Source organism: Engystomops pustulosus, chromosome 3 (genome assembly GCF_040894005.1).
Source record: "Engystomops pustulosus chromosome 3, aEngPut4.maternal, whole genome shotgun sequence".
NCBI lineage: Eukaryota > Metazoa > Chordata > Amphibia > Anura > Leptodactylidae > Engystomops > Engystomops pustulosus.
The window spans coordinates 125,977,550-125,995,181 of NC_092413.1; the positions used below are offsets into that span (position 1 = coordinate 125,977,550).

The 17,632-nt window shown below is 40.9% G+C and overlaps 1 protein-coding gene across 2 annotated transcripts; it reads right to left on the reverse strand.

Moving 5' to 3' along the window:
* PRSS35 (serine protease 35) lies at positions 1–7,441 on the reverse strand. Of its 2 annotated transcripts, XR_011854215.1 has the most exons (3): positions 7,196–7,441; positions 1,115–4,705; positions 1–1,084 (listed from the first exon to the last, which is right to left on the reverse strand). XR_011854215.1 is itself a non-coding variant. In XM_072142032.1 (2 exons), the coding sequence occupies exons 1-2, from the start codon at positions 7,222–7,224 to the stop codon at positions 3,412–3,414; spliced, it is 1,323 nt and encodes a 440-aa protein (XP_071998133.1). In that variant the 5' UTR covers positions 7,225–7,441; the 3' UTR covers positions 1–3,411. The 2 variants fall into 2 exon arrangements, 1 of the variants encoding a protein (XP_071998133.1); XM_072142032.1 differs by having other exon boundaries at positions 1–4,705.
* Positions 7,442–17,632: the final 10,191 nt, after the last annotated feature.

A 17,632-nucleotide genomic window follows, 5' to 3' on the forward strand; every position in this document is an offset into this window, starting at 1 on the left:
TAATCATTGGACATATTTTATTAATACATGCTGCAATTCTCTACTACACAGCCCATGAGTTGTGTGCATTGTAACGTGCTCTATTATGAGTGCAGTCCAATAAACAAATATCGACAATGCCTAAAGCCTAGTTCACATCTCCAATAGGTCTTCAATTATTGTGAGCCAAAACCAGGAGAGGTCCAACACGGAAGATATGAAAGTCTTCCAGCGATTCTTCACCCATTGCTAGTTTTGTCTCAATATAATTGAAGGAAATTACTGAAGACCTAGCAGAGATGTGAACTGGGCCCATACTGCGAAATAATAAACCAGTAGAATTAGAAGAATCCATTTATGTTGTTTCATTGTTGCTCTTTTCACTGACATTAGCAAAGTGTGTCATGTGTCTCATGACAGTTAAGTAAATAAGCTCCACTTATTATTCAACATATCTTTAATGAATGGCTCAACATATTTAGCACCATAACCATTCCTTACAGTATATGTCTGATGCTCTTATGTGTATGTGTCCTAATTAGCAACATATAAAACCTTCATGCACAAATCATCAGTGGAAACAAGTCAGTTCCAATAGTATAGCATGGCATCTTAGGGCTGGAAATGATACTGCGGGAAACCACTGTTCTTAGAATATCAATGAAATTATTCAATGACTGATTCAGGACATAAAGATAAAAGCACATTTTATGCAAACTTAGTAGAGAGCACAAAAGTCCCTAATGTAGCAACTTTTTACAGTTTAATTATTATCTACAGAGATGGAAGTTTAGAGGCCAGAAAATCCTTTGCAATCCTTTGAAGTCCATGCAGGTATTTCCATTGAGTATGGGTTATGAATTGCAACCCTCATTCATTTGCATTAGGCCTCCTGTACACAATCTTGTGCAGCCCATATGGTGGTCTGATTCCTTGAATTGCAGACCGTCCGGCAGACCTGAAGTCCAGACATCATATTTCAGTATAATGCAATGACTCCTTCTGTGCCAGGTGTACAGTCTGTTGGATCGAGCTGACATACAGACAATAGTGTGCAGGTGTCCTTATACTAAAACTATGTAAGTTTCCTCACATCTGAAATAACCTTAAGGGGGTGTACAAACTTTGGAAAAACTTGGTAGCTTTCTTCCAAAAACAATGCTGTACCTTACCCTAGTTTGTTCCCATAGAGAAACTCCGCTGTATAGAAATGAATGTAGCTAAGCTTCAGTACAATGCTCTACCCATGGTCAGGGGTGGCATTGTTTATGGAGAAAGCAGCCATATTTTTCATGTCTTGGACATCCCATTTGAGGCCATATCCACACAGCTATCTTTGGTCTCTGACATATGTACTTCATGTCGGCCATATTTTCTAGACTAAATGGTACACAGGAAGCAACATCATACTGGACTATAACAGAGTATTCAGTAAAGTAAGTGAGGCACATCTGGACTGACACAATAAATCTGCAGTTAGATGACTTTGGTAAAAAGGAGAGTGGGTTGGCTCTCTCCGAAAGAAAGACACTAATTATTAGACATATTTTAGGCTCTATACCATTATCTATCTGTATAGCCGCTGGAAAGACTTGCACCTGTTCCCCCCTACAGTTATGTGGATTGGATTTGAAATCTGCTCCAAAACCCATAAGTTTTGTACAGGTTTTTGATGATTATGAAGAAAATTACCCCTTGTTCAAACTGAGTGTATTTTCTAACAGAAGTGGGACGTATTAAAGTTTTACATGAGGATCTACGGTTCATTTGTAACTTATATACTGTCCTTTAACCAAACAAACATAATTGTGGAGTGTCAGATGGCGATATTGTACATTATGTCATATTATATTTGTAATTGTTTATGTCCAGACTTAAAGGGGAACTTTCACCACCTATAGACTTCAACTCCTTGCATTCTTTAATGGGTGCCACTCCACTGATAACGGCATAGTATTCAAGATCAAAAAATATTATTATTTTTGGATCTCCTGTTAGATGGGTGTGGTCCGTATGTCTGCTTCAGCTTAGGACGACCTTCTGACGAGAGGCTTATTAGCCTTTCTGGTACAGAAACTTCTCTAAACTATGCTTGGCTGTGGGTTGGAGCAGACAGTACTTTATTGAGCAGAAAAAACATCAAAATTGTGAACCCTTTAAAGTATTTTTCAAACCTTGGATATGATTATATGAAATTACATCCTTACAGCCAATGAATTCCAGAAGAATCTGACTCCTTCACCATGATTCATTCCTAATTCTCATCTACGTCCTACAAGGCTTTTACAATTCTATTTATATGAAGGGGCATTGAGATATGTGGTAAATAACATCTATGCATTGACACAAATCATATGTGTCATTATCAGTTTCTCTCCTCAGAAATCTTTCTTCTGATGGATCTCCACTAGAGACATACTGCTTTGCTCCCTACACTGTAGTAATTGCATTGCATACAGGGTAGTACAGTATAAATCATATTGAGTATCCTGTGGTCATTATTCGTTCTCTGTTAAATGACCATGTACAAGACTTCGGTCTCAATCACTGATTGCTTATACTTGGGCATTCTTCCTTCATATCTCTAACTTGGGAAGTTGCTCTCTTCCAGTAAAGGAACATATATTCCTTACATATTGCTTTCTCCAGGAGAGTAGGGTTCTGTATTCACCCCATAGACACCCCATAAGATGGGTGTAAAATATATGGGATTGGGGCCTTCTGTCAGATCACCTTTACTTCTTGGCACATCCACCATATCTCTATGATTTTCCAATCGCAAGCATTTAATAAAACAAGTCTAGCTACTATACCTGGGAATAATAATACCTGACATTAGTCCAAACGGCACTTTTACTTAGGGTCCAAATAACCTTACAGAGTTCTGGCAGTGAGAAACACTATGTGGAATGAATATGCTTTACAAACTATGTGGGGGTTCTAACAATACTGTGCATTATCCACATAAGTTACCATGTCCCATACAGCATGTGCCAGTAATTCAGGGGCAAGCATCAGTACAAGATGGTTTGTATTTCATTTCTTGCCATGTGATGTACACCAAGATCTTCTTCTCTTGTCTTGCGTTGGTTGATTTCTACAATAACAAAACAAGTCTCAATGCAAAGTGATTTCTTCCGATCTCTGCAAACATCTCTGTAAGTTTTCTAAAACAATTTGCATGTAAGGGGAGTCCTGAGTTGTCTATTTTCCAATAAATATCTACATTATAGAATTCCTTTCATTCATGTAGGTTGCGGTGTTCCTTCTTTAGTTTTCTATATTACAATCATTGATGTTTTACTAGAACAAGCACTGGAATTCACCTTTTATAGTGCATGTCCTAAAAATCTGCATTGAACCTTCAAAGCCTTAAATAAGTTTCTGTGGAACTTTGCTTCCATATGTTTCAGGTAGAAATTTGGAAACGGTTCAACCATGAGAACATTCAGCATTGTTGCCATGTATCCAGAGACATATCTGTGCATATTTGAGTGGAGTAATTCTTATAGCTACATTGTAATCCTGCTGCTCAGCACCAACTTCCACCCACTGATGGCCTGAATAGACTGCAATGATTTTCCGCTTCCACTTTTTCTTATTTGGTTCTTTGAGACGGATGTAAATACCAGAACCACTAGATCCAGGTTCTGCATCACAGTACTGATAAAACAGCTCATTAGATTCCACCGACACACTGCAAAAACGGTAGACTAACTGGCCTGGCCTGTCATCATCAAATCCGGAGAAGTGCACTCTACTGCCAGGCATCTTATTGATCTCAGGACTTATTCCAAGCTCCATGTATTTCTTTTTCTGTGGGCGTTTAAGTTCCAGAACTGCATAGTCATAGTCCAGGGTCATGTTTTTTGATACATCCTTGAACCAGCCTTTGGGAATCTGAATGGCTTTGACTCTTGTCCACTGGAAGGAAGGTTTTCCAGCCATGGAGCTCTTGTCTGTACTAGATCTCTGCTGTGGCTGCTCTGTGTCCTCTGGTGCAGACCTTTTCTGTATGGGCTTTTTTTGCTTTCTTCTGCCCTTCTTTGCTATGCTTGCATCTGCATCAGTAGGTGGGTTTTCTCGGTTTTTCTTGTCACCCCTGCGTCTTTTGCCTCCCCTCTTGGTTCTGATTTTAAGAATACCGACCCTCAACTTGCTGGTATTCTTGATGTAATCTGTGCCATCATGTACACAATGGGCTGATGTTAGCACGTGTTTGGGTGAAACAAGGACACCACTGCAGCCAGAAGACAGCTTAACTGCAGTGTTAAATGGATAGTTGGTCATAAAATGCTTGTCAGATATACTGAAGCGACTGTCTGTGCCATAAATCTGCCTCTTTCTTCGTAGGGTATGTTTTACAGAAGAACTGGTCTGATTACTGCTGACAGGCAGATTAAACTTTACTTTAGTAATGATGCGTGTACCATTGTCAAACATGGTTTCATAAGAAAGGTAGTTTTCAAGCTCATCCTGAGTTGGGGGTGGGATGTTCTTTTGGCATTCAATTCCACAAGTTCCATGGAGTTCCTGTAGCGGTTCTGCTTGAAACCTAGGGCTGCTAAGCTGGATAACCTCTGAATTGACAATTTGAGGGATTTCCTGGATGTGCCACTTGAAGCCCTCCTCAACTTCATCATCTGCCCTGCTGATAATTGGCATCAGAGTAGAGAGGAGGAGGAGTGCCAGATGTAGGAGATGCATTCTGCCCGATGCTACTGACCTAGAAACAAAAATACATTAAAATAAGTAATTTCCAAACAAAACATACATACAAACATACATAAATCATGTCTGTTTTACATATACAAAGTATTAACCCTTCCCTTGCTCTTTTTCTGTTGTGTCTATCATTTGCAGTCTGTAGCTTACTATTTAGCACACTACATAGACAAATAGCCAGTTACATACACTGAACGATTGTGTGCCAAAACAAATGCATACTCAATTTCTGTGTTAGTATCCAACATTGGCATTGCTACATATTCCCACTTATACATTAAAGGGGACCTGTCACCAGCTGTAACCACACTAAACTAACAGTACATTTAGGTAGGATATCTTAAAAGCAGGGTACTAAATACTATATAGCTATGATATGCAATCTAATATGGACATCTAAAATGATGCTTCCCCTTCAGTCTTTCAGCATCTCGGGCAAAAAGTGACTTTTTCTGCTCAAAAGATCATTAACAGGTAAACAGTTGACTTTCCACATAAAACAAAAAATACTACAAAGGAAATTCATACCTTACCTGAGGCAGGGTGCTATTTTAGGTAAAAAGCTGGTCCCTTTTAATGTAGCCTGAACTATATCTAACTTCATGTTGTGTGTTTTAGGTGATCCCAGGTCACTGTGCAAGACATTTATAAACCCACCTAATGGCAGACAAGTGACACTTCTATACTAATACCCCACGACAAGTCATCAGCACTCTGGTGCACAAGACACATAATGCAGGGTCTGTCTTAATGTCAAGCATATTAGGGACCTAAGTGCTGGTGGGAATCTAAGTAATGTTAGTAGACTCAGTGAAATATTCCAGACTTCTCTCACTCCCTTGCAAACCCCAAATACTTTACTCTGAGGTTGTCAGACATATCATCCATCACTGAGTTTCTTCATTATTGTATGCAATTTACATGAAATAGGAACAAAATTGTAGCCAAGAAAATACTGGGCCATGTAACATAAATTCTGGTAAATAGCAGCATGCCTGGGATGAGAACAAGCTGCTGGAGTTTACATGCAGGGACTGAAGTATTGTGGTGTAATACAGCTGGCCAAACTAAAAGAAACATTTGCATACTCTGCAATTGTTTGTTCTTAGAAGAATTCTGTATCCTGCAAACCACTTTGGCTGTGGAGACTACAAAGACCATGTCGTCGTTTTAGTTTGTGTACACCGCTACTGAATTTGTTGAAGTTATGTGGCATATGGGGAAAGCCGGATTAATGTATCCTGATTTTCATTATGGTTTCTCTATTATGTAATGCTAGATACATCCAGTAGGTGGCAGAAAGTAACCATATAACCTCTGCACCAGTCTACTGTACATCAGACTAGTTTTCATACTATATCCTTAACCCATTTGTGAATTATTTTTGTTTTTTATTTTTAATGACTGATCATCACTTCCAACAATGTGGCACACACGATGTTCAGAAAGTTGTGAAACTGGGTAGTCATTGAATTCAACATTCACTAGTTTTAATTCCATCCATGTTACCTTTAATATATTTTTGGGACAATTGGAGAAACCCTAGACACATGCACAATGAACTACTCATGTAGACGTTGCTCTTGGTGAACCCAGGACCTCAGGGCTGCAAGGCTACAATGTCTCTGCTCATGCTCTTCAGCAATCTATCTTTTCTACATTAGCTGAAATAATTTCAGGTTACTGAATTATGTGCATATCCAATACATCATAACATTAGACTGGGTGTTTCCAAACCACTGGATAAGCATTAGGATTTGGGTATTCTATTAATCTGATCTATCCAGGTAGATGAAAGTAATTTAGCTCCGGTATCAGCCATGGAACCTGTGTACAGACCTGAGTATATAACCTATAATATCAATTCAGTCCACATGTTATTATTTGTCCAATATTGCCCTTAAGGAAAACTTTCCATGACCTTCCCAGACTAAGCCCCCTGTGTACAATCCTGATTTAATATGTTGCAGAGCCTTTTCCAGGGAGGACTTATGATTTAATTCCAGCAATTAGTAGAGAGAGGATAAGGAATTGAGAAGTTAATATGGGAACCACATTTTTGGGTCATATCCTAAAACTACAAGACTGATTTGTTTCCAGATCATTGATTACAGAACACAAGAATTCAAGGATACAGTAACACATGAAGAGGAGAGCTGCAGAGATACTTGGTTGTGCACACTTTTACTAAGTTACCTACAGCCAGGTAGTAATAATAATGATAAAGTATTTCATACAATGATCAGCAAACTGTAATCACTATGATACTGTAATACACCTCAAGCCAATGACACAAGTCACATCTATTTCTGTATAGAGAGATATAGATACACATTTGCATCTGTTTAGTTTCCTGGAAAGTGTGCAGCAGCATAAGCTGTCATCTGTCACATCAGCATCCTCTTTGTATACAGCTGTATACTCAAGGCATCAACCTTCATGCAAGTGGCTTTTTTATGCAGGTGCTACAGAGGTTATGGTCTAGTCTTACCTAGTAAAGAATAGGTGATCACCAGTCATCAGGCAGACAGATCCTCATGCCCTCTCTGTGCTGACACTGAGGTTGAATCCTGGAGGTAATAGCAGGACTCAGTGCACCTCCAGCCCATGTAGAGGGGAGGGACATACAAGAGGAGGGGAGGCAGAAAGTGGGGGCCTGGGAGTAACAGGGTAGTGCTGGAAAGCCTGACTTACACCAAGAGACATTTGAGGATAAATGTAGGAGGTGAAGTGAAGGTACCAGAGAGTACAGCCCTCCTTATATCTGGCTAATGCAGCAGTGCTTCCCACAGGCAGAGGGCAGTGACAAGCACTGATCTGTGCAGAATGTGATCCTACATGTACAGGTCTGTCCCTTTATCCTGATCTACTTATCTACACGTTACTAGGCTGCTCAGGCTGATGCTCTATGATGGCTATTAGCTAGCCATATGTTTCAGGATACTGGAAGAAACTGTTTAGTATCAGTAGTAATTATGTTTATCAGTATTATGTTGTTGTGAAATTATGTGATGAGAACAATACATAAACTAGATTTTACGGCTTCTATTTCTCATGATTTGTCTAATTTAGTAAATATTGGAATTTTCAAGAAAAAATATGGAATTATATAATTTTTCCCTTTTGTCTGCAATATTTTGATTCATTTTATGAATAAATGAACTACTGTGTGCAAGGATTCCCGAGTCAGCAGTATTAGCACTCACTCAATCAGAGAATGTAGGGGCTGCAGACAGGGTCAGTTGTAGACAAAGTGGGGTCCCAAAATAAAACTATTTTATGAACAGTCACATTCAGTAATATTGCTTCCTTTAGCCCTACACAATAATAAAACTTTGTAGTTATATACAGTAGTATGGTAAGACAATCTGTAATATGGGACTGTAGGAGATTTTTATAGGAGATAGATAGATGATAGGTAGATTGATGATAGAAAATGAAAGATGATATAGATTTATAGATGCAGAAATATAAAGTAGATTATATCTAGATAAATAGATAGATAAATAGATAAATAGATAGATATGAGAGATGGATACAGTAGAAGAGAGAGGAGATTGATTGTATGATAGAAGATATATAGATAAATAGGTAGACAAGGAGCTAGATTAATAAGCCCCCATTGACTTAAGTCTCCCCAGTAATAAAATGAGCTGCAGTATCCCCAGTAATGAAATGTCCATTCCGCCTCCCCAAAGGATGAAATGCCCAGCAGCCTCCGCCGGTAATATACTGCCCAGCAGCCTCCCCTCATAATGTAATTCCCTGCAGCCTTCCCCTGTAATGAAATGCTCTGAATTCTCCCCCAATAATAAAATGCCCTATGCACCCCAGTAATGATATGTCCCATGCAGCCTCCCCCAGTAATGAAATGCTCCATGCTACCTCCCTCAGTAATGAAATGCCAATGCAGCCTCCCCAGTAATTAAATGCCCTGCACCTCATTATATCATAAAATCTAAACTCAGTACTTACCTCCCTGTAGCTTTGCCCTTGCACACATTATGCCCCCATTTATTAAAGCCTTTGTACCAGTCTTCTGTCTGACTTTGCACTAGGAAGAAATCGCTTGCACGTGTGTTTATAAAGCGTTTGCGGCAGTTTTGTGTCACAGCTACGCTGTGTCCGACAAGACAGAAGGATTGTGCACCAAAAGGGGTGGTCCGGTGCACGGTTGGACCTTTTGCACTGTTTTTGATCAATTTGGGGAAAATGTGTCACCACTGTTGACGTGTGCGCAAGCAGAGTGCATGGACCCATTTCTACCCACTTCCACTCAGGGGAAGTATGTAAGGTTATTTTATTTATATACTTAAGTATAAGCCGACTGGGGTTTTTTCAGCACAAAAATAGTGCTGAAAAACTCTGCATATACTCGAGTATATACAGTGCATAGTCTATGCTGATTTTCTTTGGTTTTCCTACATAAAAGAGCTGTGCAAAAAGTTTCCAAACTCTTGTCTAAGTACAGGGTAACTACATTTCCTTGACAGTGTTTCAAAGTTCTATAAAAATCAAGGTTAAGTGTTAAGCTATCTTTTCTTCCTCTAAATTGTATGTCTCCTTGTAATTACACAGGAGGCCCACATACCATTGATCTCCATCCAAACCGCATCGTTTCACACAGCAACATAAACATATACAAACTTTGTTTTTAGATGTGCCTTTGTAATAGACCTAAGGAGCCAGCAAGGCCAGGTAATTCTGCAAGAAAAGTGTTAACATTGGAATGTACATCAGCTTCTCACCCCTCCCCTCTCTATGGAGCAGCGCAGGGCAACCACCGTAACGGGGTAAAATATAGGACATGTTTTATATTTCGCCATACGTGGTCATGGTAGGGTGAAACAACGCACACGGTGACCGGGCGCCATAGATGGCAATGGGGAGCGATATGCAGCCACATATCGGTCTCCATTATGTTTGTTTGATTTAGGCCTAAAATATGCATTAAAAACTATACAAAAAACTATTTGCAAATCTATTTTTCGAAATACAAAATAACTTGGTTTATCATAAATGAAAAAACGGTATGTAATTAACTGACATTTAAAAACGTGAAAAATCATCAGGCCCTGAGGGGACGAGGGCTTATGGTGGTGTAAAGAACAGTATATGACAATCCCAATGTTAAAAATAGATTTCCATATTCATAAGTAAATCAGAAGTTTAGCCTCAATCTTTATACTAGTTAGTGTTTTTATTGCACATATCCAGTATATGTTGGGTTACATAAGCTGGTATTACATGGCTTGAATAACTAATTATTTGCCAAACAATAATTAATATAAACTATATAAACTATTATAGTACTGTGAAGTACATAAATATCTAGAGATGTTGGGTTTGGGGGTCTGAATATGTGTACGTGGCCTGAATAGCTGGAGGTGAAAAAGGAAAAATAGAGAATGAAAATAGGGCTGGGTTGCTGCGTCTGGCCCCAAGCTGGGATGTGACCCAGTGATAACTTGGAAAGTGTAGAGAAAAAATGGGGTTATAGAAAGACATACCACACATGAAAAGATAATGGCTTAAAATTATATTTCATTTTTATGTTTAGGCAACGCATTTCAATGCTGGAGCAGCGTCTTCAGCAGGCCAAAGTTTAGATCCGAAACTGTACATACAAAAATTTAAAAGATATAAAAATTAGGTTACAATAGCAAAAAAGGTAATAAAGGGAAAGTATGAAATTAATAAATGAAGGATAACATTGTGTATGAACAACCAATGATTAAAGTTATCAATATAATACGGTATATATGATTATATAACATAGAAAGGTACAACAAGTTTAAAAAATATGCCAAGATTAAAAAATTGTGTATAAACACGTTTGTGAGATGACTGTGGGAATGCACTGAAGAATATTCACATGGATATATACATACGTCATACACATATCCATATTTACACATAAATACAAGATACATATACAGATACATAGAAGTGGATGAAGCCTTAATTAGAATAGTCATAGCATCTGGGCGATTCACTTACTTAGAAGAGGAGAACTTAGTATAATGAAGAAACAGATCTTGATAGCTATTACATATTTAATAAACATTAGGGTGGTTATTTGGATACTATTGGATGTTATGCACTGTGGGATAGTAAGGATGCTTATCATAAACAGAACGACGGCGTAAGTGTGGCATCTGGGCATGCTGGGCTGCTCTGTGTGGGTATGGAAAGTATTTAGACCCCTTTTTTTCTCATTTATGTACACTCTGTATCCCATCTTGACAGAAAAAAATAAATGTAAATAGTTTTTCTTGTTTAATAAATTAGAAAATAAAATATCATATGGTCATAACTATTCAGACCATTTGCTGTGACACTCATACTTGACTCACATGATGTCCATTTCCTTCTGATCCTCATTGAGATGGTTCTACTTCATTGGAGTCCAGCTGTGTTTAATTAAACTGATTGGATGTGATTAAGGACTTGAGGTCTAAGCAATTGCTCAAGGAGCTCCAAAAAATTGTGGCCAAGGTTACTAAAAAATTTCTGCAGCTCTCAAGATCCCTAAGAGCACAGTGGCCTCCAAAATCTTTAAATGAAAGAAGTTTGAGATGGTCACAACCCTTCTTTGACCTGGCTGTCCAGCCAAACTAAATAGTGGGAGAAGAGTCTTGGTGAGAGAGGTAAAGATTAAGCTCAAGATCAATGCGGCTAAACTCAAGAGATGCAGTAGGGAGATGGGAGAAAGTTCCACAAAGTCCACCAGTGGGGGCTATATGGCAGATTGTGCAGTTGGAAGCTTCTTGTCACGGTTTACAAAGAACAAGGAAACTGTATAAAGAGAGCTACCAGAACCAGGAAAGGGAAAACTGTCTCTTACTCTAAGGTTAAGCTAGTCCCTCTCTGTGGGTGATGGTCAGATTACCTGGGCTAGTTATGGACTTGACAATTTCTCTCTCTCTGAACACGAAGACCATTGCAGATAGCAGGGAAAATGACTAAACACCACCCTGACTTTCAAAACATATGAAAGTCTGGGTACAGTATGCAAAAAACACATGAAGGATGCTCAGACTATGAGAAATAGAAGACTATGGTGTTGTGATTTTCAGCTGCAGGGACAGGACGACTGGTTGCAAGTGAATAAAAGATTAATGCGGCCAAGTACAGGGATATCCTGGATAAAAAACCTCTTCCAGAGTGCTCTGGACCTCAGCCTGGGCCGAAAGGTTTACCTTCAAACAATGACCTTAGACAATGATCTTAGCAAACAGCTAAAATAACAAAGCAGTGGCTTCAGAACAACTCTGTGATGATGTCCATACACTTAAGACACTTCACCTAAGTATTGATTCATTATATATTTATTTCCCTATTCATTTATTAATTCACTCAACCATTAAGCTATAATTCTATTAATCTCCATTATTGACAGGGCCACTATTAGGCATTTTGTGGCCCCTAGCTGGATATTTTTTTGGCCCCTTCCCTCCTGAACACCAGTTTCCCATTATATACAGAGATGAGCAGACCCAACGTTCCCATGTCCTATATAATGAAGCCTCAGCACTGCACATGTCCCCTATGTATACAGATAGCCCCAGCACATTCTCCCTCCGTATATAGATAGCCCCAGCACATGCCTCCTCAACACATGCCCCCTCCATATAGAGATATCCCCTTGCATTTTTCATGACAGTCCTCATTACAAGAGTAATAATAATTGGATAATACTGTACAAAGACCTTCCGTCTGTGAGTAGTCATTGAACATACAGTATTATGTACGTCAGCTATTTCCACCCACTCAGGAATCTATTATAAGTGACCCACTGCTAGATGTCCACCACAATAAATGTTTTTATGCTTCTGAAAAGTTAATGAAATTTTTTTCTGAGAAATATTCATACATTGGCTAGTAATTGTAAGTTAGCTGAGGGGACTGATGTTATTATGTTATTATTTTCCATGAATGCTAGCCTCATCTGGCAAATGTCATGCTACTGTGCCCCAAGATGCTACTATGAAAAAAGCAATATTTAAAGTGATAAAACAGAAGCATACAGTAGTAACTGTGAACAGACAGATGACCACTAGCCATCTGTCAACAGGTCTAGGAAGGGAGTAGACTTTCTTCCTGCTGATCAGTCCTTGCATTGTACCTAAACAAATACAAAACACAGGAAATATGAATATTTCAATAGAAATAGAGCATTTCCAAGGAAACCCATAGGGGCAGAGTTTTCTGGCATGCACGCTATACAAAACAGCTGCAATTTTTCATGTACATAATTGTTGTAAAGACGAAAGTAAAATTTGGGGAACTATCTGGGCGCATGGGGATACATAATATTCTACTCTTTGTTAATGATCCTTAGATGCTGTAATTGTTGCATCCCAAAGATTATCAGGATTACTTCCTTATGATACAATGGGTTGCAAAAATATACATACCTTTTGAACTTTTTCTCATTATTGGACATCACTTCCACAAACATAAATGCCCAGGGTCCCTGTTTGTCATGTCCTGTATTGGCGAGGAGAGAGTGTCAGACCGACACAGCAGCAGCTTTGACATAAGCTGCTGGAGCAGGAATGGATTCACCCAGCTCTCTCTGGCTCACCAGAATAGTGATGGGTCTCTCACGGACCAGTCGCCTCTTTCACGTGAACTACAGCAATTGGCTCATTTAACCCTGCCCCTAATTGGCTCACCACGCCCCTTTAACCTAATTGGCTCCCTGGGGCAAACACCTGAGTGTCTGTAGGATGAGTCCCTGTGGAATGGATGGGGGAGCTCGTGGTGGTAATCAGCCGTATCCAGGGATCAGATGGAGGTAAGGTTGTGCAAATCAACTTACACTTCTTTATTGAACAGCAGGAAGTGGCCCAAAAACAGTTAAACAGCAGATTCTGGTTGCTGGAGTGGTCATGGAGAGTGGTCCGCAGGAAAGTTCCACACAGCCAGATAGATGCAGGCTGGGCTGGTTCAGGAAGAATTGTGTCCAAGTAGTGGAAGCTGCAGTTCTGGGATCAAGTCTCTTGACTTGCCCTGTGTATCAGGCAGTAGGCCGGAGATTAGTATCTGTTGCAGCACTGAAGGTGTGCTGTACACTCTCCTTGGGATAAGACCATGTGCTCTCACCCAGCAGCGTTTTTTATACTCCCCCTGGTCTGGTGGTAGCATCTCTCCAATCATACTCCAGCTGCAATGGCAGACAGATCATTGGCTAATTCCAAACACAAGTTAACTTTTGCCTTTCCAAGTTCCATGTTCTGCAAGTTCTCCTAAGTTGCTCAGGCTCCCCAGATGGATCCTGACATGGAGAGGGTGCTATTCGCAGCTACCTCCTTGCCTATGTATTGACAGGGTTGTTGCATATTTAATAGAAAGCTGTTCAGGAGCCAGAAGCGCCGGCTCTTCTTAGTGAGTGGAGCCTAATGATCAAGCTCACTAAGAAGAGTCAGACATCAATCAATACAACTAGACCAGAGCTGTTAGAGCTGCAAGAAGCTAGTCAGAGTGCTGGCTCCTTCCACCACATCTAGTTTAGTAACAGTGTGGCAGCTCTCATGCAAGGCCAGGCAGCACGTAGGCCCCATTCACACAACTGTACGAGGGACGTATTTATTCATTTCAGCATGGGGCCCACCTTCCCCATAAAAAAAAATTATACATATTGGTACAGACACATTTATACAATCACACTCATTTATGCACTCATGTACACACATTTATATATTTACATACACACACATAAAGTTTTAAACTCATACACTCATTTTTATACACTTTGTATACACTTATACGCACACATTTATATAATCATATATACATTTATACACAAGCCGTGTAAACTGAACCTTACTTCCCTATACTATACTATTCCTATACTAGCTGGGCCGAGGGCGAAGGGTGGCCATACATTGTGCTACACCTGCAATACAAAGTCATACATGGAGCTACACTTGCTGTACACAGCCATACATGGAGCTACACTTGCAGTACACATCCATACATGGAGCTAAAGCTGCAGTACACATGTAGCAACAGTCACAGTACACAGCCATACATGAAGCTACAACCACAGTGCACAGCCATAAATGGAGCTACAGCCACAGTACACAGCCATACATGGAGCTACAGTGGCAGTACAAAGCTATGCATAGAGCTACACTTGCAGTACACAATCACACATTGTGCTACACCTGCAATACACAGTCAAACATAGAACTACACTTGCAGTACACAATCACACATTGTGCTACACCTGCAATACACAGTCAAACATAGAACTACACTTGCAGTACACAATCACACATTGTGCTACACCTGCAATACACAGTCAAACATGGAGCTACACTTGCAGTACACAGTCATACATGGAGCTACACCTGCAGTACACAGCCATACATGGAGCTACACTTGCAGTACACAGTCATACATGGAGCTACAGTAGCAGTACACAGCCATACATGGAACTACAGCAGCAGTACACAGCCATGCATGGAGCTACAGCCTTAGTACACAGCCATACTTGGAACTACACCTGCGGTACACAGCCATACCTGGAGCTACAGCCTCAGTACACAGTCATACAGGGAGCTACAGCCACAGTACACAGCCATACACGGAGCTACAGCCGCAGTACACAGCCATACACAGAGCTTCAGCCGCAGTACACAGACATACCTGGAGCTACAGCTGCAGTATACAGCCATACATGAAGCTACAGCTGCAGTACACAGCCATACATGGAGCTACACCTGCAATACACAGTTATACATAGAGCTACACTTGCAGTGCACAGTCATACATGGAGCTACAGCCGCAGTACACAGTCATACATGGAGCTACACCTGCAGTACACAGTCATACATGGAGCTACAGCCGTAGTACACAGCCATACATGGAACTACAGCCGCAGTACACAGCCATACATGGAGCTACAGCCGTAGTACACAGCCATACATGGAACTACACCTACAAAACACAGCCATACATGGAGCTGCATTTGCCGTACACAGCCATACATGGAGCTACAGCTGCAGTAAATAGCCATACATGTAGCAACAGGAGCAGTACTCAGCCATACATGGAGATACCATGGCAGTACACAGCTATACATGAAGCTACAACCACAGTACACAGCCATACATGGAGCTACAGCCGCAGTATACAGCCATACATGGAGCTACAGCTACAGTACACAGCCATACATGGAGCTACAGGCACAGTACACACCCATACATGGAGCTACAGTGGCAGTACTCAGCCATACATGGAGCAACAGCCGCAGTACACAGCCATACACGGAGCTACAGCCGCATTACACAGCCATACATGGAGCTACAGTGGCAGCACACAGCTATATATAGAGCTTCACTTGCAGTTCACAGCCATACATGGGGCTACACTTGCAGTACACAGCCATACATGGAGCTACAGTGGCAGTACACAGCCATACACGGAGCTACAGCCACAGTACAAAGCCATACATGGAGCTACAGTGGCAGTACAGAGCTATACATAGAGCTAGACTTGCAGTTCACAGCCATACATGGGGCTACACTTGCAGTACACAGTCATACATGGAGATACAGCCGCAGTACACAATCATACATGGAGCTACAGGAGCAGTACACAGCCATACATGGAGCTACATGAGCAGTACACAGCCATACATGGAGCTACAGTGGCAGTACACACCCATACATGGAGCTACAGTGGCAGTACACAGCCATACATGGAGCTACAGCCACAGTACACAGCCATACATGGAGCTACAGCCACAGTACACACCCATACATGGAGCTGCAGTGGCAGTACACAGCCATACATGGAACTACAGCCGCAGTACACAGCCATACATGGAGCTACAGCCGCAGTACACAGCCATACATGGAGCTACAGTGGCAGTACACAGCTATATCTAGAGCTACACTTGCAGTTCACAGCCATACATGGAGCTACACTTGCAGTTCACAGCCATACATGGAGCTACAGCCCCAGTACACAGCCATACATGGAGCTACACTTGCAGTTCACAGCCATACATGGAGCTACAGCCACAGTACACAGCTATACATGGAGCTACAGCCGCAGTACACAGCCATACATGGAGCTACAGCCGCAGTACACAGCCATACATGGAGCTACAGTGGCAGTACACAGCTATATCTAGAGCTACACTTGCAGTTCACAGCCATACATGGAGCTACAGCCCCAGTACACAGCCATACATGGAGCTACACTTGCAGTTCACAGCCATACATGGAGCTACAGCCACAGTACACAGCTATACATGGAGCTACAGCCACAGTACAAAGCCATTCATGGAGCTACAGTGGCAGTACACAGCCATACATGGAACTACAGCCCCAGTACACAGCCATACATGGAGCTACACTTGCAGTTCACAGCCATACATGGAGCTACAGCCACAGTACACAGCTATACATGGAGCTACAGCCACAGTACACAGCCATTCATGGAGCTACAGTGGCAGTACACAGCCATACATGGCTCTACACTTGCAGTTCACAGCCATACATGGAGCTACACCTGCAGTACACAGCTATACAAGGAGATACGCCTGCAGTATACAGCTATTCATGGAGCTACAGCTGCAGCATACAGCAATACAAGGCGATACAGCTGCAGTATACAGTCCATACACTTCATAGAGTTTGATAGAAAATTGCATAGCACAGCTCTAACTCACGAGTTGAAAATCAACCAGTAGTGCCACAAAAAGTCCCCATGTAGCGCACAATGAATTGTCAACCTTTTTACTATTATTTTGGTACTCTGGAACCCAGACCACATTTGACACCCTCCACACTTCTTTCACCATTTTCCTTTTTTGCATGCTGTCTGCCTTTTCTTTACTACCATTATCAATTTATTCAAACATTTACAAAGGAATAATAGAAGCACGATTCAGAATTTTGAAATTGAA

Coding starts and splice junctions, on each gene's coding strand:
- PRSS35 (XM_072142032.1), bottom strand. CDS start 7,224: ATGACTGGTGATCACCTATTCTTTACTAG. Junction 4,706..7,195: donor GATCACCTATTCTTTACTAG/GTAAGACTAGAC, acceptor TTTTGTTTCTAG/GTCAGTAGCATCGGGCAGAA.